At 43.2% G+C, this 27,489-nt stretch overlaps 2 protein-coding genes across 2 annotated transcripts; one reads left to right on the plus strand and one right to left on the minus strand.

Moving 5' to 3' along the window:
* Positions 1-729: 729 nt before the first annotated feature.
* On the minus strand, positions 730-5,993 carry ube2d4 (ubiquitin-conjugating enzyme E2D 4 (putative)). The gene is made up of 7 exons (XM_047016485.1): positions 5,713-5,993; positions 4,432-4,495; positions 4,013-4,044; positions 3,811-3,888; positions 3,600-3,705; positions 2,997-3,090; positions 730-2,882 (listed from the first exon to the last, which is right to left on the minus strand). The coding sequence occupies exons 1-7, from the start codon at positions 5,734-5,736 to the stop codon at positions 2,837-2,839; spliced, it is 444 nt and encodes a 147-aa protein (XP_046872441.1). The 5' UTR covers positions 5,737-5,993; the 3' UTR covers positions 730-2,836.
* A 15,937-nt stretch (positions 5,994-21,930) lies between these two features.
* Positions 21,931-23,807, plus strand: LOC124464574 (transcription factor 7-like 1-B). Its single transcript, XM_047016480.1, has 3 exons — positions 21,931-22,815; positions 22,940-23,012; positions 23,125-23,807. The coding sequence occupies exons 1-3, from the start codon at positions 22,630-22,632 to the stop codon at positions 23,346-23,348; spliced, it is 483 nt and encodes a 160-aa protein (XP_046872436.1). The 5' UTR covers positions 21,931-22,629; the 3' UTR covers positions 23,349-23,807.
* Positions 23,808-27,489: the final 3,682 nt, after the last annotated feature.

Genomic DNA, 27,489 nt, shown 5'->3' on the forward strand with positions numbered 1-27,489 from the left:
CAAGGCTGTACATTTCAAAAATTAGTAGTTCCATTTAAATTATCTTTGCATGTCTCTAAAGATGAAAATGAAATTAATTCCCTTTCAAGGGAAACTAGCCCTGATAGCAATATACAGTTCATGACATGTTCTCATTTTTTATGTACAAAATGTGGGTTAAGGCTAAGATTTTCGTCAGAGGTGTTAGGCAAATGAAATGTAACGTAATCCCTGATATCTGGTGAATGGCTGTGATAAGGACTCCAGTGCATGACAAGCTGCCTGACATGAGCTACAACAGGAGCACACTAGAGGAGTGAAACTGTTCTAGATAGCATCGTCTTAAATCCCACCATGATTTCCTTCACGATATGAGCATTAAACGGGACTGAGGCTGATTGCACTCAAAACATACTACTGGAAGACTAACAGTTAACGAATAAATAAATAAATATCCAAAAGAAACAATACTGTTGAATCTACACAGAAGAAACCAGCAAGCTTAAGTTTGAATATTTTTCCTCAAGTGGAATTACTGCGCAAATCATTTCCAAAGGGTTTGACAGCATGAGGACCCAGCTGTGTTCAGAGAAGATAAACAGCATTCATAGTTTTCCAACATACCAAACCATTACATCCTAAACAAGGTTTTAAAGGACATCCATTTATGTAAAGTTTGACCATTGTGTCTTAATGAATATATGGGTATGGAGCAATGTTGAGAAACATATTTGGTTCCAAAGTCAAAACTTTGATTCTACCATTTAGTAATTTTATATTACAATCTACAATCTTATTTCACATTTGGGGTTCCTGAATGAAGCCTACTACAGATTTTAAATGTAGAGTTTTCATTCCGAAACACGTCATTGTAAACAATCCTAAAGAAATCAATCTACAAGTTACAATCAGCGTTGCAATATTGATCACAAGTCAGCCCCAAAAGTCTTGTTTTATCCCTTTAGACTGTACATCTCAGTTCCCTTAGCGTAATAGAATCAGAACACATTTAACTGACACAAAGCAAAACATTCCATCAGCTCCTACACTGGATGCGGTTGGCTTCAAATTTGATATTATCAATGGCTAACAAATCACAATGGTGTCCATTAATATTAGTCGAAAACAATACAAATGTTTTTTTGTTATTTTGCAAACCCAGAAACAAATCAAGCTTACGAAAGTATTGCCTATGTGTACATTGCAGGAAAAAACATAGGAGCAAGACAAAACTAATTTGAGGTGAAGAAAATTACATCTCATGACATCTGCTGTGTGGCATTTGCAACTGCCATGGCTGAAGTTATTGCCAAAACATCTAAAAAAACATGGGAAACATTTAGTGAAACATCACTAGAAACCAAGAGAAGTAAAACTCCTTAACTACTCTACGTTTTTTTTGTCTTTTCTTTTTTAAATAATCAAAATTCATAGTTCTGCTCTTTGTTCTGCAACATTTCTATAATTTTTTTTTATCTTGTAGAGTCTCTTCAAACACCCGTCTTAACAGAAAAAAAGGACTCCCACTATAACCAATGTCAAATTCAATTCAGACCACAGTAGCACGTGCAGTATCTGTCCACAGCATGAACAAAAGCGTATTTTTTTGTTGTTGAAAACATTCACATTCAGTTCCAATTGTAATACAGTAAAATAAGCTGTGATAATGACAAAAACAGTTGGAAAAGGGCTAAAGACGATGAACGACCCATCTCGACTTGCGTCTCCAAAGAAAACTGCAGTCTAAATCAGCATCTCCAGGTGCAGACGAGGGCGGTTTCCCTCTCACACCGCGGGTCTCTGCAGTGCACCGTCACAGGCTCGTTTGGCTAAATACCTGAGCCACTGCTTTCAGACGGCGGCGGTGCCCCGCCGGTATGTATGGCTGGGAGTAGCAGAGCTCGTACAGGTGAGCTATAGCAGCCCTGTGTGGATCTTAGCATGGCCAACATCAGTATAGTGGCAGAAGTTCCAGATCATTCTCTGGGGCCTTGTGCCCATTAGTCCTGACAGTCCCACTAAGGGCAGGTGTCCTTGAAAGTGGTTCACTAGGCTGTTTCGCTGCAATTTCACAGCATTTACAACACTTCCAGAGATGCTGAGTGTAATAAACAAATTGGCTCATAGGGAAAGATTAAACAACCATCTTAATTATTTCACATTATTATTATTATGTTTTGACGATGCGGGAGAGCTTCACAAGGAAAGCCCTTCCCCAGACTTAGGTAGAGTCACAGAACCACGCTGCTGCTAACAGCCATGCGGAGCAGTATGCCTCAATTGCACATTTAACGTCTGAGAGATTATTACGATAATAATACAGAAAGGCCACTGAATCCATGAGCATACAGTAATACAGGACATCCAGAGGGACAAACAGTACCTTTGAAAGGAGGGGGAAATAGCCCTCTCCCTATTCAACCAAACCTTTCAGCATTCAGTAACACAATGATATCATTATGATAATAAACAACAGTGATCGCAATAATAAAGAGTTTGAATAGTAACACTGATAATAATAGTAAGAAGAAGAATCACAATAGTAGTAGTAATAGTTAAGTCTGGGTGTGTGGATGTGGAGTATCCAGTTCTGTATGCGAGTGCTTAGAACAGTTCCTCAGGTTCTGCTTAGAAGATCCGCAACAAGTCAAGACCAGTAGCACACGGCAGCAGCTTAGCACGTAGCAGCCAGGTGGCACGATTCCTTGTTCAAGCTCTTCCTTCTCGGACCAGTGTGTTGACGACCCCCGACCCCCACCTCCCTCGCCCCCCTCCCTCCCCCCTCCCTTTTGTTCATTTAGCCTTCTGTTAATAAACTGGTTTATTTGCTGCTTGAGTTTTCATGTCCCAGGCACTCTCACATTGCATACTTCTGTGTCCATTCTCTCGCTAGTCTGTTGTACCTGGAGAAAAAAAAAAAAGGTTATATATATATATTTGTTTGTTTTCTGCTTCCGGCACTGTAGCTGTATCAAGCAGGGAGTGACATTGATCCTGCACATAAACGACACACATACTTTTCCCTGTCCGCCTTGTAAGTGTGTGCAATCTCTGGTACCAGCGGGTCGTCTGGGTTTGGGTCACACAGCAGAGAGCAGATTGACAAGAGGACTGTAAAGGAAGGAGAGCGAAATGGGACGTTAGACAAAGTTCGAATCTCTCACACGGGAAGCATCCGGACTCGACTGACAAATACCCAAAGACATTTCTGTGGGATTGACAAAGCACACCTGAGGTAAACAATCCATATGCATCCTTATATTTTGTCAGGGGGACTGAATACTCGCGGTACATCTACACACAATGCATAGGATGGCTTTCGTCCGTTGCTATGACAACCGGTTGGTGTTGACCATCGCCATAAACCGCAGATTCCCACTGCGATAACTGCTCCTACTAACTCTTTGACCCTTCGTAAGAACCAAAACAATACACAGAACGGGGGTAAAAGCGTACCACTGAGCAAACTCGGGTCCAGCCATGAGGCAAAGGACCAACTGTCACGCAAACGCTACGTTCACCACTCCCCCACATCCATCTATACAACCAGAGTCCAACTGGAGTAAAAAACAACTTTTTTTTTTAACGGAAGAAACAAATCTACAAATAAAGATATTTACCTTTTGATACTGTAAGGGCAGGTGACCACTGCGATCTCAGTATGTCCAAGCAGATACTTCCATTGCTGTTGATGTTGGGGTGGTAGATCTTTGTGGTGAACGCTACCTGCAATAGATATCAGCGTTTCATAACATCTTTAGCTGCAGATTGTCTTTAGCTTCCCAATGCGAGTTGTAATCCTCTTGTAATCTCTCGAGTAATCTCACTCACCTTTGGTGGTTTGAAGGGATAATCTGTGGGGAAATGAATAGTCAAAAAGAAAACCCCTCCTTGGTAAGGGCTGTCGTTCTATGGACCCAAAAAAAACAAAAACAAAATCATTGCATCTGTTCAGCGGGAATGGTTACTAATTCATTTGAACATTCAAATGTGATAAACACTTGTGATGACACTATGTGTGGTATCCACTTACCGGACCCATTATTGTGGCCTGCCAGTGAAACACTGAAAAAGAAAACAGCACATTAGAGCTGACCCCAACTGCAACCACAACAAACAGCTTCGTCAGACTCTGAAGCTGAATCGTTCGTCACACAAACGAACAAGCTGGTCTCTCTAAGCACACAGGCTCGACCCGAGGAGGCTCTGACTAATACTCCCAAGTGAAAACCTCTCTTCATGAACTACAAGGGGTGGGAATCTTTTGGTACCTCACAATTCGATTCTTGGGGTCAGGAATCAATTCTAAATCAATTCACGAAAAAAATCATAATATAACATTACAAAAAAACATTTGGGAATCGCTAGAAGACTGAATCGCAATACAGATTCTCGATTCGATTTCCGCCCCCACCCCTATGAACTAGGCATAAATGCTGTGTTGGTCCTTACAGTCGTCTCCGACGGGGCCAGCTGAGCACTGGGCGGGAGGGTCTCTCTGCAGATCTGTCAGTTCCTGAAACAGCAGTAAAACAACATCGTAGTGGCGTTAGCTGGAGAATGTTCTTTAATAAAAGACCTGTGGCCTTGGTCTATATAGTTGATCAAACAAATACTGCTCTTCTAGGTTACATGGCTCTTATTGTTTGATGAGTGTTGAATGTTGACGTGTAAAAAACGGTTCGCAGGAGGAAAGGCTTTACATAACTGATGTGTTTTTTTGTCCCTGACAAACAGACAACTGAGGGCCTCTGGAATTTTGACATTGAATATGCCCACTCATTCAGGCCCTCACTGGAACACTGAAAACAAACATGGTCCAACTGGCCTGAGAAGTGGTAGTGGTAAGATATTGGTTCATGCTGTAATATCAAATCACACAGATAATAACCTAATTAATTAAACAATTACAAAGTTATTTGTTGATCTGCTCTCAGTGCGACGCCAATTGTATTGAACAAAGCTTAGTAGTGGTGGTGGGGGGGGGGGGGGGGGGGGGGGGGGAACTAAAAAACCTGATGGAGAAATACATGTTATATCTGTTTTGAAGACCACTATCCATTCTGTTATAAATACACACGCCTGTTCTACTGCCCCATTTACCATTCCATATATGGCAACATTGACATTGGAGTTGAGTTTTTGGCAACCTGCAAACAGCTGTCATAATGCAACGCCTGCGCAGCAGCTTCCTGATGAACCATTCATAATGACCAATATAGAAATATAATAAATAGTCTAATTGTTGTTTCATTGGCTCGTCCAAACAGAACTGCATGACTTGCTACTTTAACGAGAGCGTGGTGGCAAAATAAACAAGTCAGCTTATCGAAATCAATACCAGAGCCAGCGCTAGTTAGCTAGTTACTCGCCAGCTAGCTTTTCTTAGCTATACTAAGCTAAGGTTAGCTATGTATTAGCTTATAGCTGGCCGATCAACTCTGACAAGCCATATAGCTATGCTATCTACCATAACGTTAGCAAGCTAACAGCAATATTTGCTAGCATGTAATGCGTCAACAGCAAAAGGCCTCCATTGGTTCCACGTCTTTGTCTATCTGTCAAGTCCTCCAGGGGCCACAAATATAGCCTAGCGAAGTGCTTGCTCAATGAAATGTCACAAGCTAGCAGTAAGGTTAGCTAAAAGAGAAGACTGGTGACAACGACTGCCTTACGTCTGCTAGACTGGCTACTGCAAGTGTGAGGCAGAAACAGGCATTTAATAACACTTACCTTTTGAATTCTTTTCAACGCCATTGCTCGTATTTTTGGCCAGATACAGCTCTTTTACACACTTGGCACAAACGATTTGGGTTCAGTTAATGTTGCTATCAAACAAGACACCTTGTGTAAACATAAATCATGTAACAATCGTTACGTTATTCCGTTGAAAGAGCAGTTTCTTTCTACGGTAAAATGTTAATTCTTGGTGTCGGTTTTGCTTGAAAGCTAGTATGCTATTTCACCCCCCTTTCCTTTACCCACTGGAGGCTGCCAGAGGTGCTAGCAGAGCGTTTCGGTGATATCGCGAGACACGCGACACAACAGCTGACAGATTGTGAGCCTACTTTTCAGTGGTTCCGTTTTTTTTTGTAGTAGCAGTAGTAAGCACGAAGTAAAAAATACAGAGAAAAAACTAAGAAACAACAAACCTTAAAAAACACAATCTTATAGAGAACAACAATTTAAGAGACATAAAATAATATGTATATAAATATATGAGGAATGGTTAACTATTTCTAAACAATATGTATATGAACAACAACCATTTGTTCAAATTTTTCAACCTCTAGAAACTTTTTTCCAAATAATTTTTTCAACCTTTTCTTTGAATTTAAATAGTGAAGGTAAAACGTTGTCAGAAAAACAAATTTAAGTACAGTAAGGAAGTGTTTGTACTTGGCCAGAATGGCCACTTCCTGTATATAAGTCTATGGTTATTTCTATGGTTACTTCCCATCGCTGGCAAATAACAATGGTGTACTACAAATTACAATGGTGCAAGGTCCACGAGGAACTACAGAACAAGATTATTCGTAGGGGGGATTTGGAGTCCAGGCTGCACTGTATTGACGAAGTGGGTTTGGTTAACTGATGTGATGTTGTATGGACTCTCCAACCTTGTGCTTCACGGCCCTCAGAGATAATTCAGTAGGTATTTCTCGCTTTCTCTGAAATGTAGATATCTAGGAGGAATCTGTCACTTCTTGGGTTGCCAAAGAGCTGATCGAATTACATGTCCCATATCATGTCATAGATTTGCTCAAATAACATATACATATGTAAATATATAACGATGTGAGCCTTAGTGGCTACCACAAGATGGCGCTGTTTGACAGAAGACCAACTGGAGCTCAGAGTCAGAGGAACCATAGACGTATATACATGTCCATAAGAGGAACTAATCACAAACAACAGAAGAATAAAATACACTGGAGCTCGTCTTCTATATCCACACTTCAACAGCCAATATTTATATGAAATCAAATTCATTTTCTAGTCCTAGTAAATAGGCTACTTTGGATCATTATTGTGTTAGCTGCTAGATCATAGCAATGTTTTCTCTCCTTTCATGTGTTTTATCATAAAACCATATCACGATCTATTATTATTTAAATTGTAAGAAATACAAAACAAACAAACAAACGTCAAAAACAGTCAACTGCCACACATTTAAATTTATATATTCGACCGGTATATTAGATCTATTTATCATCTTTGTCAAACAGCACAATGATAGGCCTTGGAATTGTTCAGTCAGTATCAAGCCATTGTAAAGACGTATTCGTCTGTGAGTCAGCTGCATGCTCCAATTTCTGTGGAGCCTAGCCTTGCAAAGCCACATGAGTTTGTCTTTATTCCTCTTAAACAAGGGTGAAAAAAGACCTCTCATTATTTTAGTGAGTGTCTATGAATGGCTGACTGTGTCCATTATTCTTAAATGGCTGATTCAATGTCAGGTTAAGGATCCTATCGTCAATGTGACACTGAGAGGGACTATTTTCCTTTGGAAAGCTAGAGATTCCTCCAGATAATATCTTATTGTTTGCTCATCTCCGCGCTCTCAATGACCCATCTGTCCTCGGGGTCTGTATGTAATCAGATTCACTCAACAGTGCAGGCTGCAGTTCAGGTCTTGACCAGTAGAGGCCACAAAAAAGTTCTAACAAGGCCACATCCCTTCAATCATGGTTGGTCTTCCTCTTTCAGTGAAAGAGCCCAATGATAAATCTGTACTGTTTCCTTCTTATAAATCCTCTTCATTCGTCTTTGCTGTGTACCACAAAGATATGGTAGATTACACAAGTGACTCAATGGGATGTGAATATGACTGGAGAGAGTGTAACTCATTGGTGACCCTTTACCAGCTGTCAGGGAAATTCCCCCAATCCAATACAGTTGAGAGTTTTGAGTTACACTGTCAATGCCTGCAGATCCAAAGAGAAGTGTACAGGTATGGATACGCACAGGGTGGTTAGGATACCAGGCCTGCGGTGCAGCTGACCTCTAGCACACAGCTGAGTGTGGTGATGTCATGCAGGAAGGGGTAGACAGCACAATACAAACTTTTCAGTTTGTTGGACCGAGAGAATTCAATATTTTTTCTTCTTTTTCTTCTGCCCTTCCCCCCCCCCCCCCCCCCCCCCCCCCAAAAAAAAACGTGTGTTTATTGGAGTCCTCATAACCAAGCTATATTTTCTTTGCTCGCCTCCATTATTTTCCTCTCCGTAGTAATTTTCCCGAGGTTGCCACGACAACGCGCATGTGTTCACAATCATTTTAACAGTCGTTTTAAATGGGTCCTGCTGATGTCTGAATTATCCAATAAAAGCACAACCAATTACTGCTGAGGACAAGCTCTCCTCTGAAAGCCTTGGGAGGATTTGTACCTTGGCTTTTCTGTGGGCTTTCTAAGAGCGTCTCGTATGAAACAATGCCCCATTGTGCCCAGTGCAAGGATATATTTTGTACACTCATTGTATCAATGCTCTTGATTTGATTATGCACTTACAATGGTGCGCAGCCAATTTCTCATGTATCAGGGTGAAGTCAGCAACTCTACACAGTCTCATGCTTCTCTGGACTGCCCTCATGAAAAGGGTACATTCTGTGTGGTTTCATGACTCATTTCCTTGACTCTGATTTGATTTTGTTTGTCAATGTTTAGGTGGCAGCTGACGACTCTTTGACCCGGTCAAAGTATCTCGAATCAGTCCTTTAGTGCTCCTCATATTCCTGTCAGCACATAAGCAGGATCTTTATCTGCCTGTCTGGGTTAGACTATAAAGTGTGTGGGCTCCTTTACGGACGGCTGGAGACCTAGCAGAAAGCAGGGGCTTGGATGTACAGTATCAGTGAAAAGTGAAAAGCCCTACTGTACCCTAATTCCAACCTCCGTACATCAATGTTTGTTTTCATAATGACAAAGTATAGAAACTTTGAAATAACAATTTCCTTAAGACATCTTTTACGAGGCCTTCAGTGTAAGATAATACATCATTTTGTGTCCCTCCCTGTTTTAGAGAGTGGAATTTCAGACCAGGAGGGGCAGGAGCTGGTCATACGCCTGCATGGGTTTGTTGTAAAAGGGGCACGTTCAGATACGCAGAGCTTGTTCAGCGGTATAAACAATCATTACCTCAGGGATGTGCTCATTAAATGGCATTATTTTCTTTAACAGTTACCAGAAGAGCATTCAATTGGTCTAATTGGTTTACTGGTGAATGGGTGTCTCATTAAAAACCTGGGATTCTTGCTCAATCTATCCTTGTTTATTTGTTTATAGTACTGGTAACTCTAGCCCTGGATTTAAAAATGTGATGAGTCACACTGAAGCTCAGAGGAAAGATGATGTTCAGAGAGAGAGATTTTTTGCTTTCATAAAAAAAAAAAGTGGTCCATTCAGTTTGTTGTGAACAACTGCCTGCATGAATGTCTACAGACAAAATATAACCACAGGATCAGTCTTTCCTGGGTTTATAAAGCCTTTTATTACACAAATATACACTAACATACCTGTGGATATGGATGCCAGGGACAGCCTTTAACATCTCATAGGTGTTAGAAAGGTCTGTGGACGGGTTCAGAATCAGTTACACTTTGCATTAATGAAGTTACCTTTACCTAATCCCATACACTCTCCAGGGTGTTATACATGACAACGACCAAAGGGATTGTCAACAGGAAGGTGCCAAATCAAATGGAGCCATCAGAAACATTGTTAGCAGATGCCCATTGTCTTTTGGAGGATTACATCAGCATGCCATCAGCAGACCATTGTGACAGTAATTACAGCAGTCGGCCCCCTCCCTCTCTTGCGTTTATTTGCCTGACCCTCATCATGCCTGACCCTCCCCCCCCCCCCTCTCCCCCATCATGGTGTCAGACCTGGCTAACACCCCCCCACCACCACCCACCCACCCCTCTCCCCCACCCATACTCAGTTTAAAAAAAGGTTGACTAATCCCAGTTGAAAACAATGATGAGCTTCTAGAACACAACACTTCTCTGAGCTTCTAGAACACACAACTGCTGTGACGTTCCATAGAACACACAAAACCTCCCAAGAACATGTTTATGGATCAATATGGGATGTTGAAACTTGGCAACCACCCCAGTCAGTTCAACTAAAACGCTGACATTGGGCTCGCCAAAGAAGTTGTTTTATATCCTACCCTTGCAATGCACACTCCCCAGTGTCTTAGGCAATAAGTGGGCCAGAGCATTAACTAACGTACTTCTGCTGTCTCTGCATGGGAACAGTCACTGTGTGAGCACTGGCTAATGTCTTCCAGCTGTTCCAGTTCTGATGGCATATTCAGGTTCTTCCATTTTGCTGAGCCTCCTTGAGAAACAAAGGAGGGATTTCCTCTAGAACAGACAGACTGTGGCAGAACCAAATAATGCTCATGGTGTGTAATCAGAAGAAAAAGGAACATCCAATCGAATGTAAACTAACAGCCAGGTACCTGACCTGTCACGGCCGGGTGATCACAAGGAAAAACGGGGGGCGAGAGACGAGAGAAAGTTCCTCTCGGTCTGGGGAAGTCTGTCTGCCTTGTTGACTCTCGGGCGATGCTAAGGGGGTCCGATGGCTGAGCGGTTAGGGAGTCGGGCTATTGATCAGAAGGTTGTTGGTTCGATTCCTGGCAGTGCCAAATTACGTTGTGTCCTTGGGCAAGGCACTTCAACCTACTTGCCTCGGGGAAAATGTCCCTGTACTTACTGTAAGTCGTTCTTGATAAGACTGTCTGCTAAATGACGAAATGTACTGTAAATGTATACTGTGCCAGAGTTGATCATCACAACGCACACACTCTGGCTTTGTAATGCTTCCCTCGTGTGCTGTTTAAGGATATCACACACACACACACACACACACTATGGTGTACTGGGAAATAAATTCTGCCCTGGATGTGGCTGGCCTGGGGGGTAGAGGGGGGGAACTTGGCTCTGTGATAGTTGATGACATATGTACATAACATATGTCAGGTGATCCTAAACACACTCCAAGGTTTTTGCAACGGAAAACTGCATCTGTCCACTCCAGCACGTTTTTTGGAAATAACAATATCCAACACTCAAACCCTCTAACCCCAAGAAAGTTCATAAAACATTGTGAATAAGGCATTGTAAACACAGTAATAATTTAATCACACACTTTAAAGCAAACTATCCTTGTCTGATGAAGAGACGTATGTGGAAAAGGTCGTAGTTCAACCTATCAATTTGTGTTTGGTGAGATAGCATCATTTCAGAGATGAGAGTTTGGTCGCATTCTCAATTTGGGGTGATTACATTCCAGAGGGATGATTTATAGTTGGATATATTCTGTATGAAAAAACGGGGCTTGGTAAGAAATTGCACTTTTCTGTCTTCACAAAGGCAGTGTTCTCCGCTACTGACTGTGTCCTTGAAACCAAAGAAAAACAGAGGGCTTGTTATGCCTTACTGAATAAAAACAACAAAAGATAGACAAGGTCTTTTTACTTCATGACTCGAAGACAACAAAAAGGGTACAAGTGAAGTGATCCGAAGACGGAAACTCAACGTCGCCAAAGACAGAAATACCACAGAAAACCAAAGGCCTAAAATCTGTTAAGATCATGTATTTTTATGAAAGCAACTGTTCCCAGCTGAAAGGAATCATGTCCTATGTCCTCATTAACCTTTTTCACCACGCACACACGCACACACACACACACACATTCGCAGACACACAAATATGCACACACCCACACAAAAGTGTCTCCTGCATCTTTTCCTTTCATGAAGGAAGACGAAAATATCACATCTGATCAGATAACAAACACAAGGCAACAAAGTAAATCAAACAACTTAATTTTGTGCTTTGTGAAGTACATAAATCATCTGACAAGGTGAGAGGATTTGTGTGTGTGTGTGTGTGCAGATGTGTGTGGTGGGTGGTATTTGTGGGTGTCTATATGGGTGTGTGTGTCTATGTGTGTGTTTGTGTGTCTCTGTATGTGTGTGTGCGAAAGTCAGAGAGTGGTGAGATTGAGCGCCTTGTCCATCCTGCCTCACAATAAACAGTTTGTTTCCCAGGAGCACCCCTCATGTTCCTGTTGTTGCCTACGTGGCAGCTCACTGGGAAACGTCCTGGACTCTATTGTCTTGGAGGTCGAAGGTCACAGGATGCCCCTAAAGGCCTAAAGGGGGAGGTGAGGGGTTGGCGTGAAACATGAAAAAAAAGAGAGAATAAGTAAAAAAAGTGTTCCCTTTCGCTCTTGTCTTTCGCTTTCTCTCCAGAACACCGGCGTTTCAAGAGTTTCAGGAAACTCAAAGCAGGGTTTTGAAAATACAATAGGACGACTGACCGTTTCATTATAAACTTCCTGATTGCCTGTGGTCAGTTTGCCATTAGTGTTCTCTCTTTGCAGCCTTTGTGTGTCTTTGTGAGGTCTTTCAGTATGGTGATTTTCTTCCATGAGGCACATAGTACACATGCTTTTCCACAGAACTGAGGATTGGGCTTCTTGACTGGCAAATTGGAGGGAGGCAGTCCATTAGACAGAAGAAGTATGAGATGCTTGTTTCTGTCTTGTATTTCTGCAGAGTTGTGTCTCAGCTGAGACTTTCTGTGTAGCCCATCTAAAACAATCGAGAAAACTGTAAAAGAGCAGTCTAATCATCTGAATATCAAACGTAACATCCCACCATGTGGTGAAGATAGCTTTTGAATTACGTAACACCGGAACATAACAAAAAAGTACTGAAACGCATCACATCTACGCAGGAAAAAAATAAGTCCCACTAGATTTAGACTATGACACACACAGCAAACCGAGCACTTTGTATCATTTGGTATCGCAGTCGTGATGAAGAAGGTGTTTGTTAAAGTGATGATTCACTACATTGTGAGCTCCGTGACTCCATGCAGAAAGCCATAGGCCTTTCTCCAGGCAGCGGGCTACGTGGAGCCATTACGTGCCTGGTTAGGGTGCTCCTTCTTGGGCTGGAGATACTGAGGGGGCCTGCAGGCAACCCACCGGGAAGAGAAAGAAGTGTGTGGTGGATGGAAGCGGATATAACGTGAAGAATTGTACGTGTGTGTTTGTGTGTGTGTGTGTGAGGGTTTTCATGCATACGCGTGTGTGTCAAAGTGAATTTCAAATAAAAACCGCATCAATATTAAAAACTATGTTAAAAACATTCTATTTGATTTGTTGGGGGAAGAAGTGAATTATCTATCTCCCACTTAGTCCAGTCCTGGGTAACCCACCTGGATTCTGTACACTTGAACCGTAGAGATTTAGAGCCCTCCAGCCTGTCCTTAGGGCCCTGTCTGGAGGGATTAACATGAGGCTGTGTGCTGGACATTCTCACAGACACATTCATCTTGTTTATGGAGCAAGGATGCAGCAGTGTGTGATATTCCAGATGCTCATTGGCCAAAGTTTCATCAGCTTGGTGCATGGTCTGGTGGTGTTATCTGAAGAATATGACACGTGAAGCGTGTTTCTGACCGCATTTTAAGGCTGGATGTCGATCTATCATTCGGTATGCCATAAGGAATGGCTTCTTACGTTTATAAATTCAGTGGCTACCACACAATGGTTACAGGTCATTCAGTGGATTCTCAAATGCTTTGATTGGTGGATGACGATCCCTTTCTGCTCGTGAAGAACAGGCGTGAGCAAAGTGCTGGGTGAAGCGACCGAGCTTGTGGGAGCAGAACGCGATGAAGCTTAGGTGTCACTTACGATGCCTCTCATCTTCTGTCCACGGGCCATTCTGATGCCGAAGCTTGGAGTTTGTGTTACAGTTCTAGAATGTTCCTGGAGGCCTGACCCTCACCCTCTCAACTGATGCCTCACCCGGTCTTTGGAGTCAGTTGGAGGCCGGTGATTTGGAAGAAGTGACAGCTGGACATGTTTTTGGGGGCCTGCGGTATCGTTTGGTTTCCTGTCTAACTGAAAAGAAACAGATCTGAGAGATGAACTGTAAATATTGGACGATGGCTTCGTCTGTGCGTCAGTGCAGCCCAGCCCCCATCAGACTAGTTCGGTGACCGGTCTGGTAGGTTTGCCCTCAACTATCCTAGTCCCTGGAGTTGTCAGGAGGAGTCGGTGTCATGAATGTGTGTGGCTATCTGGCCGATCTAGGTATGCTAGCTATCTACTATCAGAGCGTGGTTCGAATGTTCTCCTTGCACTTTGACCCTTCGGTATTCATTTCCTGCTCCGGTGTGTTTTTAAGTCGACGGCTGGATCTGGCACGAGTTGGTTCCCTGCTTCCCTCACTCACTCAAATGCCGGGCTGCGTTTTCTCTCTTTACGACCGAATAAATCTGACCGGTGCCAAAGTACCAAAAAAAAAAAAACGGGATTAAAATTCCCCTTTTGCTGTCTTGAGGACCGCAGCTGCAGAGGTCTGTTTGTTTTCCAGAGGAAGGTCCAGCTGCAGGCAGAGTGTTTGAGAGAGGCAGGCTAGAGCTAAACAGAAATTACTTTATTTTTATTGGCACATTTTAAGCTCTTTCACCAAGTGATAATTGCGTTGCAGAATAAGTAGTGAAATAACAGTCTGGTTAAAAACAGTTTTCCTCGCGCACAAATATGTTTTCAGTTAGGACGCTAAGCACTTTAGACGCCTTGTTGCTGTTGTTGTTTATTGTCTAACAGTGGTGCTTTGACGCAGCAGTCAACGTTAATGATGTGAAAACAGTTAGTTTGAATCTGAGGGTACAAGCCACATAGAAATATAAGTACACCAACAACTGAATGACAACACAATATTCCTTGGGTGTATATGCAAGGGACTTGGCTCTCTGGACACACTGGATTGAGAGAGAGAACGAGAAAGAGAGAGAGAGAAAGAGAGAGAGAGAGAGCGAGAGAGAGAGAGAGAGAGAGAGAGAGAGGGTGAGGTGGCAAAGTCTGTGACACAAGTGGGGCACTTGCAGGAATGTGGAGCAGCAGGTACGACACGTCTAAGGGAGACTATCTCCTCTGCCATTGGACGTTCCGACGGTTAACTTGTGAAGGCAGGCTGAACGTCAACAGGCATGACCACTCAGCAATTTTATATGGCATTCTTCCTCACTGAGTCCATCCCATGAATATCTTTCATGGTCCTGAGAAGAGTGGAGAGGAGGGGAGAGAGGGGTGAGCTCAACGCGAAAAACTTCTCTGATTATCCTGACGTGTCTTACCAAGACAGCATCCCCATGCCAGAAGAGTCATTCAATACCAGAACAGAAAAACAATAAGACCAAAAACTTCAGCAAACAAGATCTGACTGTATCGTCCTGCAACAACAGAAAATAACCGCTTAAGGTTGTTTTTTTTCACAACCAAGTGTGTACCCTGAGCTAATAAATTCGACAACATCTGTGATGAGGGTAAAGAGATTTTTTCCTGTTCACATTAGCTTGGTCTAACCGACCCTCGGAGAGAGGCCAGGAATAACAGCAAGACTTATTTTCCACAACAAGCATTCCCTCCACACCCAAACCCACAGCTGTAGACAAACTATCGGACTCCTGTGGAGGATAAGGTACATGCCAGACAAAGGTAATGAGATTCTATGGAGTTTTACACTCGAACAAATAAAGATGATGGCTTCCAGATCTCGTGCTTTATACCAAGTGACTGTATTCTGGACATGGACCTCTCCACGTAAAATATGTAACGATAAAAAAGACAAAACGGGTTAAAAAAAAAAGCAATCCACGAGGGAAATGAGAACTACCATAAAGTCGAAGCATCTGTGCTTTCTCCTAGATTCGCATTAACAAAAAAAATTATGATAAAACGACAGGGACACTAAAAATATGCATGAGACTTGCGGTGCAGTTTCCCAAGGCCAAAGAAAGGAAATAGCATGACAGTCTCTCCCTGACCTCTTTCCAACCCCCCAGTAGCCTCCCTGCACCCCCCCCACTGGGGAGCCTGTCTCTATGTGTAAAACAGTCAGCCAGCATCCTGGAAACTGGAGACCCACAAAAACAGAGGACACGAGGAAGCCCAGAGTGGCCGTGCGAGGAGCGCTCCCATAATCCACAGGCCCAACGCACCAGGCACACCGAGCAGGCGGCCCAGCTGATAGCATTGTGATGCAGACTTAGCCACAAAGCAGTGTGGGCATTGTTGTCTTTGAGAGAGCAAAGCAGCTTCGGCCAAGGCCCGCTGGTGTGGCGGTCACTTCTTTGCACGAGTGTTTGCTCCAGACTCCTTGTTGACACACAGGGCAGGTGCAGTGGCTCTCTGCTCAACCACAGCTACGGCTCCCGATGACCCCCACGCACCCCCCCCCCCCCCCCCCCCCCTTCCACCTCCCCGGACCCTCACCCCCCTCAAAGCGCTACCACGCACGCAGGCATGCACGCCGCACACGCACCGAAGCCGGGATATCACAAGACTGCTGGTTTAGGACGGACAAAGACAAATCGACCATTTTCTTGAATATCTCGGCCACAATCAGAAAGGCATTGCTGGGTTAACACAGGGCCCACAGAGGTGAAAACAAAGGGTGGATTCTTCTGCTCGGAGGATTGCTATGGGAAATGGCAGGGATGCCAGCGTTGATAAGTGACCGAGAGGCTCGAGTTACTTCCAGCTGTCTACAGCCATCCATGCCTCGGCCCAAGTTTCATACATAATGCAAACCATCTCGTGCACGTAAAACTCATAAAAAATCTGGAGGACGTATTAAATAAAGTCAACAGCCTCTCGCTCCTGTAGGGGTTACATCACAGGAAAGGACCTCCAGTTCTCTGAGGAACTGTGCAGTGCATCCTCAGCTGAGATAACACAGACCGTTAAACACTGCGGCCTTGTAACCAGTCACGTTAACTGGATCAATAAAACGTCTCATGGTATTTATAGATGAGTAGACTATCATGAAGATCCATAGATGGGCTGGTTCAATGTGTGCCTGCTCCAAGTCCTGTATATCTCATTTATGTGTGTGCTAACTGCTGTTAAATGGAGTTATTTACATTTAGTCATTTAGCAGACGCTCTTATCCAAAGAGACTTACTGTAAGTTCAGGGACATTCCCCCCCGAGGCAAGTAGGGTGAAGTGCCTACACAACGTCAATCGCACGTCCAGGAAGTGAACCGGCAACCTTCTGATTGGTAGATCGATTCCCTAACCGCTCAGCCATCTGACCCATCTGATTAATTATACCGGAATGAACTGAATACTGACTAATACGTTCTGTACAAGACAACACTTTTGCGGTTTAAAAATAACATCTGATGCCAGACATGTGACAATTGGGTCATGAGTTGGTCATCAGTGACGCAGTGACCAGCACACTCTTAGGGAGTTTTGCATGCGCTACACCTGGGGGAGTCTGATGCACGATCGTTCACCAGGGACAAACAGGGTTATGGGGAAAACAAGCGGAGTACTGCATTAACATCACCTCAATGCCGGCGAGGGCCTCTTCCTGTCCATTTGGAAAATATAAGGACGTTTTCAAGAGGCCGCTCACTCAGAAGGAGAGTGCATTTGGCAGGCTTTGAAGTTCACAGAAATAATGTTCCTTAAAAGCCTCCTCTCCAACACAGAGACTGCGAGCAGGTAGTTCAATCAAAGCCCTGCGCACTTGTAGGCAACCCACAATGGAGCACACACTGATACATGTTTGATCTTCATTCCCCCCCCCCTCATCTTGACAATCTTTTAGGGAGTCCTTTAATTTAGCACGCTCTGTGTCAGAAGAAATCAGAGAGAGAGAGGGAGAGAGATAGAGAGGGGGAGGGAGACATGGAGACAGAGAGAAAGAGAGAGAGAGAGAGAGAGAGAGAGAGAGAGAGAGAGAGAGAGAGAGAGAGAGAGAGAGAGAGAGAGAGAGAGAGAGAGAGAGAGAGAGAGAGAGAGAGAGAGAGAGAGAGAGAATGTACTCATTCTATAGCTACAAATTGGCTTTAAATTGGTCAAATCATATTTGCTCCTTCTCGTGCATTTTGTCTGAGTTGAAAAGCTTTCGTTGCTCTTCCTTGTATATGTTGTGTGAGTCGAAAGGCTTTTGCTTCGATGCGTTGTAATTGTGCAGGGCAGGTATCTAAACAAGCACGTGAATGCTGCGAGGGAGTCCTCGCATTGTAACACAAACCTCAAACAGAAACAGAAGAGATCTGAAACTCTGAACACTGAAACACTGTATTTTATTTCAAGTCGTCTCCTGGTTCATTGTCTCAGTTCCACCCTCGGGGTAATAAAACCTGTCATCTAATATAGTGTTTTCGCACAATCGTAAATACCATACACACCCATAGCATCTTAAAAAAAAGCTCCTTTCTTTCGGGAAAACGGATATGATGTTACTTAGTAATGAAATGCATGATGGCATGAGACATGAGGCTGCCACGCCCGGCCAGCGCTGGAGAAGAGATGGGAGGACGAGAAGCCAGGGTGGATTTGATCCAGCTGTGATGCAGCCTCCACCAGATTTACCAGAGGGAGCGTGGCCTTGATCACTGATCAGGAAACTAGGATTCAAGAAGACTTTGAAATCGTAAACGATGGATTGAGATTTTAATCTGAGGAAGGTTGACAGAGTAAAAGGATGTAGTGATGAGTGCAGTCAAACTCGCCTGCAATTGCTCTTCAACATAGGAAGCAGGACATGCGAGTCTAAGAATAAATGGGTTCTCAATTGCCGTGTTGTGTTCCCTGTAACACAACACAGAGAGCAGTGCCTCAAACATCTCAAAAACAGTGAGAAAAAACTTGTGAGGGGGGAATTAGCTGTGAATTAAGCACCACTTTGATCAGAAACTGATTGACCGCAGGTTGGCAAGACATGAAAGGATGACCTTGAATTCGTCAAAGCAAGGATGGCACACCTACTGCCGCTCCACTCTTCAGTCACCACACATGCCTGCACACACACAAACACATTTCCAAACAAACGCAAAAAAACATCCAGTACATATGCTATACTCTCTCTCTCTCACTCTCTCTCTCACTCCCTATATTTTCTGTGGGAAACACTGGAGACATAGTCACGTTCGACAAGCCGGAGTCGAGAGGAGAAACTTCAAAGTAAGGCAGATGCAGGGACAGCACCCTCTGAATAAATTTTCTGGCCACCAGTCGATCTGCCCTCGGGCTAAGATTGTGGCTGTTCGCATCTCTCCTGACCTCTCATCAGCTCCCAGTTAAAACGAATCCTCCAGGAACACGCGAGCCAAAGAGAGAGCTGGAATGATCGAAGCATTCTAGAAGGGCATATAAGAAGCATTCTAGAAGGGCATATAAGAAACATTCTAGAAGGGCATTTAAGAAGAGGCTGTACACAGCCTTACTGGGAACACAGGAACACAGGAACACAGGAACACAGTGCAGAACAGCTGTAATCCAATTTGATGTACACATTGTAGAGGTAATTTAGTATTCATTGTGTCAGAAAGGTGCCCTTGCATGGCACACTATTATTCATAGTTGTACGGCCGCTCGGGCAGCGGCACTATTTTTGTGTTCTTACGTTTCGCTCAGGAGCAGACAGGCGTTTGTGTCTGTTTGTGTCACTATGCTGAGTTTTCAAGGATAATTTCATTATTGATTCAATAAATCATTTATAAGTGTTGCATAGTGTGTGAGCAACAGTGAATATGAAGGTAATTACGTCTTCAGGGACACTGTCAATCCTTTCCTTACACATTTATATTTACATATACTGTCATACTTCATACAGAGTTTACTCGTGTGAAAATATGAACTACTATAGTAATACCTCACTGAAAATTACGTCCAATTTCATATTATATGCATGCCAGCAGATATTAAATAGTTTAGTGGGAGTAACTTTTGTGGTTATGTTATCATTTTGGAACATCTTTATGGGATCCATGTATTATATTCTCCACCTGTGTGCATGGTGGACTGCAGGGGGACATAGATACAGACCCCTGGGGGCTAGTATTCACCTGAGCTGTGTGGAAATCTAGACCAGGGCTCTTTTGTTCAAGATCACCGTACACACATTTCATAATGATACAGTCCGAATGTGCAAACACATGCACAATCTTTCTCCCTCACACACACACACACACACGCATGCATACAAGCTGACTCTCATGCACAACCCACGCACCCACACACTCTTTCTCTGTCTTTCACACGCACACTCTCACACACACACACACACCAACCTACACACACACACCGACCTACACACACACTCTTTCTCTGTCTTTCACACGCACACTCTCTCACACACACACACACACACACACACACCAACCTACACACACACACCAACCTACACACACACACCGACCTACACACACACTCTTTCTCTGTCTTTCACACGCACACTCTCTCACACACACACACACACACACACACCAACCTACACACACACACCAACCTACACACACACACCAACCTACACACACACACCAACCTGCACACACACACCAACCTACACACACACACCGACCTACACACACACTCTTTCTCTGGCTCCAGCTCTCTCATACACACAAACACCCAGGGGAAGCAGGGCTCTAATGAGGCCCGTGGAGACCCTGCTGCACTGTCAATCAAACCTGGGCTTGCTGACACGCGGTCGACAACATCAATGAGATTTCTCCAAGACAGAGGGAAGCCTGTCAAATTGCATCATAGAGAGGAGAATTGGAAGTCCATAGGAGTTTCAATGAGAAAGGTGAAAGCAGAGCAAAAAGAGGATGTGGGAGGGAGAACAAAAAGAGAAAGAGAGAGAGATGGAGATGGAGAGAGAGAGAGAGAGAGAGAGAGAGAGAGGGGGGGGGGGGAGAGAGAGATGGAGAGAGAGAGAGATAGAGATAGAGAGAGGGGAGGGGGGGGAGAGAGAGGGGGAGAGAGAGAGGGGGGGAGAGAAAGAGAGGGGGGGGAAAGAGAGGGGGGGGGAGAGAGAGAGGGGGGAGAGAGAGATGGAGAGAGAGAGGGGGGGGATAGAGAGAGAGAGAGGGGGGGGAGAGAGGGGGGGGGGGAGAGAGAGAGAGAGAGAGAGAGAGAGAGAGAGAGAGAGAGAGAGAGAGAGAGAGAGAGAGAGAGAGAGAGAGAGAAAAGAGGGGAAAAGGTAAAAACAATAGAGGAGAGAGAGAGGGAGAAATTGGGGGGAAAAAGTTCAAAACCGTTCAAAAACTGTTCATATCTTCAGGTCTGTTCGTAAAAAATCATTTAATGACCTATATCCCTCATGAGGAGGAGTCAAATGGGCCAAAGTTTCTCTCAGCGAAAAAAAAAGACCAGACTGAGCTCTGTCTGTCAGTAGTGTGATGATAGTTACACTCATCTCACCAGAAGAGAAACACCAGCGTGGAGACGTGAGGCCTCCATAGAGTCTCCTCCAGGTTGAGGCTTGCATCACCAAAGCAGGCTTCCAGTGCTTCCAGTCTTACCAACGGTTTCCTGGCTCTATTGGCCTGGGCCTGTCCTTCCCCATTGTATTGCCCTAGGACACACGCTTAAAAACAATTAGCATGGCGACAAGTAATAAAAACTCCTATTGCAAGCCTGTTCAGTATCACACTGCTGTGGGTTACACGGTTGCCGGCAGCTTAACTTGGGAGAAAGGACTGGCAGACAATGGTGCAGAACCTAACATACACGCTTCGTAGTAAGTGAACCTACCCAGTGAAGGATCGTCTTAGATTGTAGACCTCTCATGTGTGGACCCGAAAAGGAATTAAACAAATATATGACAGCATTTACTCAGAGCGGGTCATCTCTTTATCAGCCTATCTCTCTCTGACATAATAAAAAGCAATACATATGCGACAACAATAATAACTGTTGTTAAATATTAACAGCCGTATTTAAAGTAACAGGAAGTTCAGATATTGGAAGCCCAAGTTAAAATTGTGAAACTGCTCCTTTAAGCAACCCGACTTGGCCATGGTGAATGAAGTGTCGTTTTTCAGCGCTAACTAACTCCTCCTCTGCTCTCTGAATAAGCTGCGCTTTTCTTCCACTTCAACAGCCAAGTAGTTTTGGAGCGCATTCACCGTCAGCTAATCTGGAGGGAGCGAGCACATTTCGATCAACCAGAAAATACTGTTATTTTGTGGCGGGTATACTTTGACAGCTGAGAAACCAAGACATTCAATCGCATTGTAAACTTTGAAAAGTAAGCAAATAGTATTTGTCGAAACTACGAACAAACTTTATCTTGCTTCGACTCGTGCGTAAAACAAATAGATACAACTCATTTTTTCCCGAAGAAGTAAAGCTGTTTACTTATGCATAATGTTAGGTGAAATCGGACGTCACCATTGAAATTCAATCGTTCAGTTTTCAATTGCTTTTTAGCTTCCCAGGAGGACTGGTGGACTCGCATTCTTCAGCACCATACGGAGAGACAGGGCTACAAGTAACTCACTGTGAAGAGTGGAGAAGAAACTTTGTGAAGTCGCCTTATCCAGCTGTCGGCGCCTTATTTGATTCATTTTTTAATTTGTGGATTATTGGAGAAATTATCATCATGGAAAAGTGGGATATAATTCATTGTATCAAAATGGAGATTTGAAAACGTGGCATTGTTTGTATACGGCCGTTGTTCAGTTTATTTCAGTCTGTGAACTGGAGTAGGCTAAGGACAACGTTTCTTCCTTAGAGAACGGACTGTACGAGTGATCACATATTATTCTTGTAGCTTCATAGTTGGGGACAGTTGCATTAGCAAACATGCCACAGCTCAATGGAGGCGGGGGGGATGACCTGGGGGCAAATGATGAAATGATACCTTTCAAAGACGAGGGCGAGCAAGAGGAGAAAATTTCAGAAAATGTATCCGCAGAACGGGATTTGGATGATGTTAAATCTTCTTTAGTGAACGAATCGGAAAACAACAGCAGCTCTTCAGACTCAGAGGTAACATTTGTTGCACTGGGAAAAAAAGATACATTGAGCGTAAACTGTTTATTTGTCCTAATCAAACAGTTTCACAACATTATTGAGGTTTTTCATATTTTTATAATTTTGTTTATTATTCTAGCAAGCAGAGAGGCGTCCACTACCAAGACCAGATTTAGAAAGTTACGAGAAAACCAGAGATTACTTCAGCGAAGGTAAAAACTTTTATCACGTGCACAACAGACTGGATTGGAAGCGTAGTTTCAGTTGCATTGAAAATACTGCTTTCAAACTGTAAATGTAATTGTCATGCTCTTGTCCCCATAGCACTAAGAAGACAGCAAGATGGTGGCTTTTTCAAAAGCCCTCATTATCCTGGCTACCCATTTCTAATGATCCCTGATCTTACCAACCACTACATTTCCAATGGCTCCCTGTCGCCGAGTGCGAGAACGGTGAGTGTCCGCCACAAACCGAGGCCACAATGTAACAACTGCGTTACGATGCGGACAGGTCCACTGCCATACTCCGATGGCATGCGTAAAAGTTAGTTCTGCACAAGTACACCGCCATATTCCTCCCGAGCGGCTCCTCAAGGAGTAAACCACTTCTTTGTTCTTTAGGGACTTTTCTTATGTCAGTCTTCAAAAACTATATAACCATAACACATACTAAACTCGATACCCTTTTTAGGCTATATCATTTAGAAAGGCAATAGAAGAGTTGATCAGTCAGAAGTGGCTTTGGTTTTGTATGATTATTATTTTTTTTAAGTGTAATTGAAAAACAATTTATTGCTAGATTTTCTTTCGTGGCAATTGTGTTGGTTGAATGTATAGTAACATTGTCTTAATCTGGGAAGATATCTTCACTGTGCTGTATTAGGATATAATTCTGATAATAAATTCTGGATTTGTAAGTGACGTTTTTCAACATTTTGTGTAATTTACACTTGGTTTATTTTCCTAATTAGCTATGTAGGTTAATAACAAGCAATGAAATGTCAATGACATGTTCATATGAGTACTAAGTCTTAAGGATGCTGCTTCAGTATAGTGTTTACTGTTAAAGTCTGAGGCCTGGTCCATTTAAACTGTGGTTTACTACATGTGTACGCTCATAGTGCACCTTAATTTCATATTAATTTCAACCACATTTAAGATCAGGAGTGATCTTTCCCATGCCAACAACTGCCACTGAAGAACCGTTCGGTTGATCCAAACGCCTAATGGACACAGCTTCATTGTTGTTGAGAGCATTTTCACCCCCCCCCCCCAAAAAAAAAGCTTCATTTTTTGGTGGTGGTGGGGGGGGGGAAGCAGTCGAACATTTGACTGAAAAGCATTCCCCCCCCCCGCCCCCCCCACAGCCCCCTTCCTCTTTTCTGTCAGCTTTTCTCTGTCCCAAACACAGACTCCTCAGCCAGTCTTTACCTTCTATTCAATTAGAGAGGCGTTAGTTGACCATTGTTATTCAGAGCAGGCTCTTGATGACTTCATTGGAGGTCTCCAATGGTGCTCATTAACTAAATGGCTACTCTCCTCACTCTAGATACTGCATACCCCTACAGAGATCCCCCCCCTTTGTCCCCAAAGCCATGAGGTTTTTGTAGAGATAACAATATGCATACATTAGTTGGATTTAGGAAACATAATTGTTCTCAGACATTAGTTATTTAAGCTTGTTAATGGTTTTCTCACTTGGGGTCGGTTGGAGCCATTTGGGTTGAACCAAATTGCTGTCACCTTCCTGGTCCATGTGCTGTTTTTAGTCTCATACATCTCTTTGGATGTATGGGGTCGAAGGAAATGGTTAAATACTATTTATTTATACACGTGGAATATTTTAAACAGTAAGGCATGATTATTTAGAAATAATGTTTGTCGGTTTTCAGATGAACAATTTTTTTTTTCAAACCGAGTTTGCATATTTACCTAATCATTGTTTACACAGAAAGCTTCAACTTTGAACTGAACATTTAGCAGAGTCTTGATTAAATATCCATCTTATTTAGTCGCATTGTGAGAGTGGAGCGACGACACAGCAATAACCTCTAGCTGCACTTCTGGATGTTTCTCTTGTGTCTCTCACAAAACCGTCTGGAACCAGGAACCTCACTTCCTTACGGTTAGGGTTCTGTTCAGGAAAACAAACAACCCCTGAAAGAAAAAGCTCGTTATCGGGTCAAGTTTCCAGATTTTACAGCTTCAAAAAATAACAATGATACCAATTCTGAATTTAACCTTTAAGCTGCCACATTTCATGAGAAATATAAAATGAGGTTGATGAGATGGATTTAACCTACTCTGTCAATCAGCATCACGTGTGGTAAAACATTGAGACAATGACCAGCTGGCTGGCATACAGTAGAGATTTACTGCGCAAACCACATTAAGCTTTGATGGCATGTTTACTGCAGAAGCTCTTATCAAAACTGAAGAAAACATTCTCATGATTGCTCTAAACTAAATGCTTTGAATTTGAATAATTGGATGTTGAACTCAATCTGTCCCCCCTCCCCCCCTCATAGACTAACAGTTTTTAGAGTCAGTTTGCTAATTTAGACAGAGTAAGATTCAGCTGTTGTGACCGATAGTATTTGCCATTGGTCCGCATAAACATTGGGTCAACAAGTTAGCTTAGCTAATGAGGTCAGCAGTGATGTTTGCACTGAGCATTTGCTCTTTATATTACCAGGCACCTTGATTGGTTGACTTAATGGAGAGTGCTAGACTGTTGTGCTGCTACCCCAGGCTTTGACATCCATATGTTTCTCCATAGAGGATAAGAGCTGTTGAGGTTGATTAAGTTGCGTTAGATGAATGTGTGCATATATATGCATGTGAGTAGAGAGAAAAGTCTCTCCTCAGGATTTGACGGATAAGAGTCCGGGTTAGAGCTCTCAAACAGAATGGCTAATTTGCCTGAAGTTGGATATTTTTTTAGTCCAAAGAGTAGAGTTGGCTTTATGGTTTGTGAAGTAAATATTTTGCAGTTGTACTCTCAAAAGGGCAAATTGTATCTAGCTTTTTATGGGGTAATGGAAATTTTGTCTAGTTTATTTTGTTGTTGCATTGCTTTGCAGCCGTCTCTAACAAAGATGGAGTAGGGATGGATTATGAGGAACACAATGTGTTTAATGTGCCTGAGGAGAACTGAGCTAGTCAGACAAGTCTTTTCATCTCATGATGTGTCGGTGGTCATGTTCCCCCTTCCGGTCTCCTAACAACACAATGATTAAAACCCCATCCGCATTTTGTATACTGTTTTAGTTTTTTCGCCTTCTGCACGTCGAATGTAATATCCCTGCACGTTAAACTGTGATATCTGCATGACATGCTGAGCTAGGCAGGCCTGTATGTGGCAACCCTGGGATGTGCAAAGTGAGGGACTGGAGGCAGTGCAGGAGTCCCCAGGGGGCCCAAACCATAACTGATTTAAAGCCTGTTCTGTGTCGAAATTCCACTGTAATCCACGGAGAGTTGGAAGAGGAAGGCTGTATTGTACCGAGTTGTTTCTCCAGACTGCTGTCATGGGTGAAGGAGACAGTCTGTTCTGGCTGGAACGTCAGTACGCTGTTGTTTCGAAGGTCTTGTGTCCATAAACGGGATATATTCTGACCGGGCCGGCCCGCTGAAGGAAATATGCACAATTACAGGTTTCGCCGATTGTCAGATCCCTATTTTGTCACTTACTTCCCTCTTTGCTAGTGTCTTAAAAGCTGTAGTTGCTGGATTGTAAAATGTCATATTATGTTTGCCTGTCATATTACACATTCAAGTCATTATTTGGGTCCTTTTGATTCCACAAATGTAATAGAGACTGTTCTGAAATGAGGTTTTGTTGTTCGAGATACAACATAATCTCTCAGACAGAGAACTGAGTCTATTGTACCGCAGTGCAGATTACTCACTCAGTACAACACAGGACAGCCCAGAGTGAAATACCTCATGCGTGTGAGAGATGGCAGGTGAGTGAGAGGGCTTAGTCAGTCAAATAAACATTCATCAAGCGCATAGAGGGACATTAGATAGACCATGTAAGGTAGTCAATCAGTCTGTCGTAACTTTTTGTTTTGAATTCACATCTTTTGTCTCGTCCACACGTTGGTTTCTAAAATCTCGGGGCTATGGCGTTTTGTTTCCAGTTTGTCTGGTGGTTTTGGTGGTAAAATGTGTAGACAAAGAAAAAGTAAATAGTGACATTGTCCTGTGAAATAAAAAGGACCTCTCCTTGCATAAGCAAACAGTGCTGGTGTGGAGTTGACTTCTCATCATGCTGCTCACTTGTCTTTTCTACTCACCTTGCAGTGTGTGTGTGTGTGTGTGTGTGTGTGTGTGAGTGTGTGTGTGTAAATACGTAGTTATGTATAGGTGAATGTGTAGGAGTATATGTGTGGGAGAGTACATGTGTGTGTGTGTGTGTGTGTGTGCTGGGCTACAGTAGTAACAGTGTATAGGACTCCGGTTTTGACAAGCCTCAGCGCTGTGGGGGCCACTGCTGAAAGTAATCTGTATGTTAGCTTGCAAATATTTTTTCACCAAGCACTGTGTAAACAGAGCTAACATTTTTGACTAGATTTATGTTTTGGAAAGGTTTTTTTCTTCAAAGCCAAACAAATCTACATCAATTAAGTGGCAGTATTTTGGGAAAAAGCTTGTATTCACCATGAAAATGTCAGGGCCTGCTTAC

Source organism: Hypomesus transpacificus, unplaced genomic scaffold (genome assembly GCF_021917145.1).
Source record: "Hypomesus transpacificus isolate Combined female unplaced genomic scaffold, fHypTra1 scaffold_386, whole genome shotgun sequence".
Taxonomy (NCBI): domain Eukaryota; kingdom Metazoa; phylum Chordata; class Actinopteri; order Osmeriformes; family Osmeridae; genus Hypomesus; species Hypomesus transpacificus.

Coding starts and splice junctions, on each gene's coding strand:
- ube2d4 (XM_047016485.1), bottom strand. CDS start 5,736: ATGGCGTTGAAAAGAATTCAAAAG. Junction 4,496..5,712: donor CGTTGAAAAGAATTCAAAAG/GTAAGTGTTATT, acceptor CTGCTGTTTCAG/GAACTGACAGATCTGCAGAG. Junction 3,091..3,599: donor TGCCCTTACAGTATCAAAAG/GTAAATATCTTT, acceptor CTTCCTTTACAG/TCCTCTTGTCAATCTGCTCT.
- LOC124464574 (XM_047016480.1), top strand. CDS start 22,630: ATGCCACAGCTCAATGGAGGCGGGGGGGATGACCTGGGGGCAAATGAT. Junction 22,816..22,939: donor GCAGCTCTTCAGACTCAGAG/GTAACATTTGTT, acceptor TTATTATTCTAG/CAAGCAGAGAGGCGTCCACT. Junction 23,013..23,124: donor CAGAGATTACTTCAGCGAAG/GTAAAAACTTTT, acceptor TTGTCCCCATAG/CACTAAGAAGACAGCAAGAT.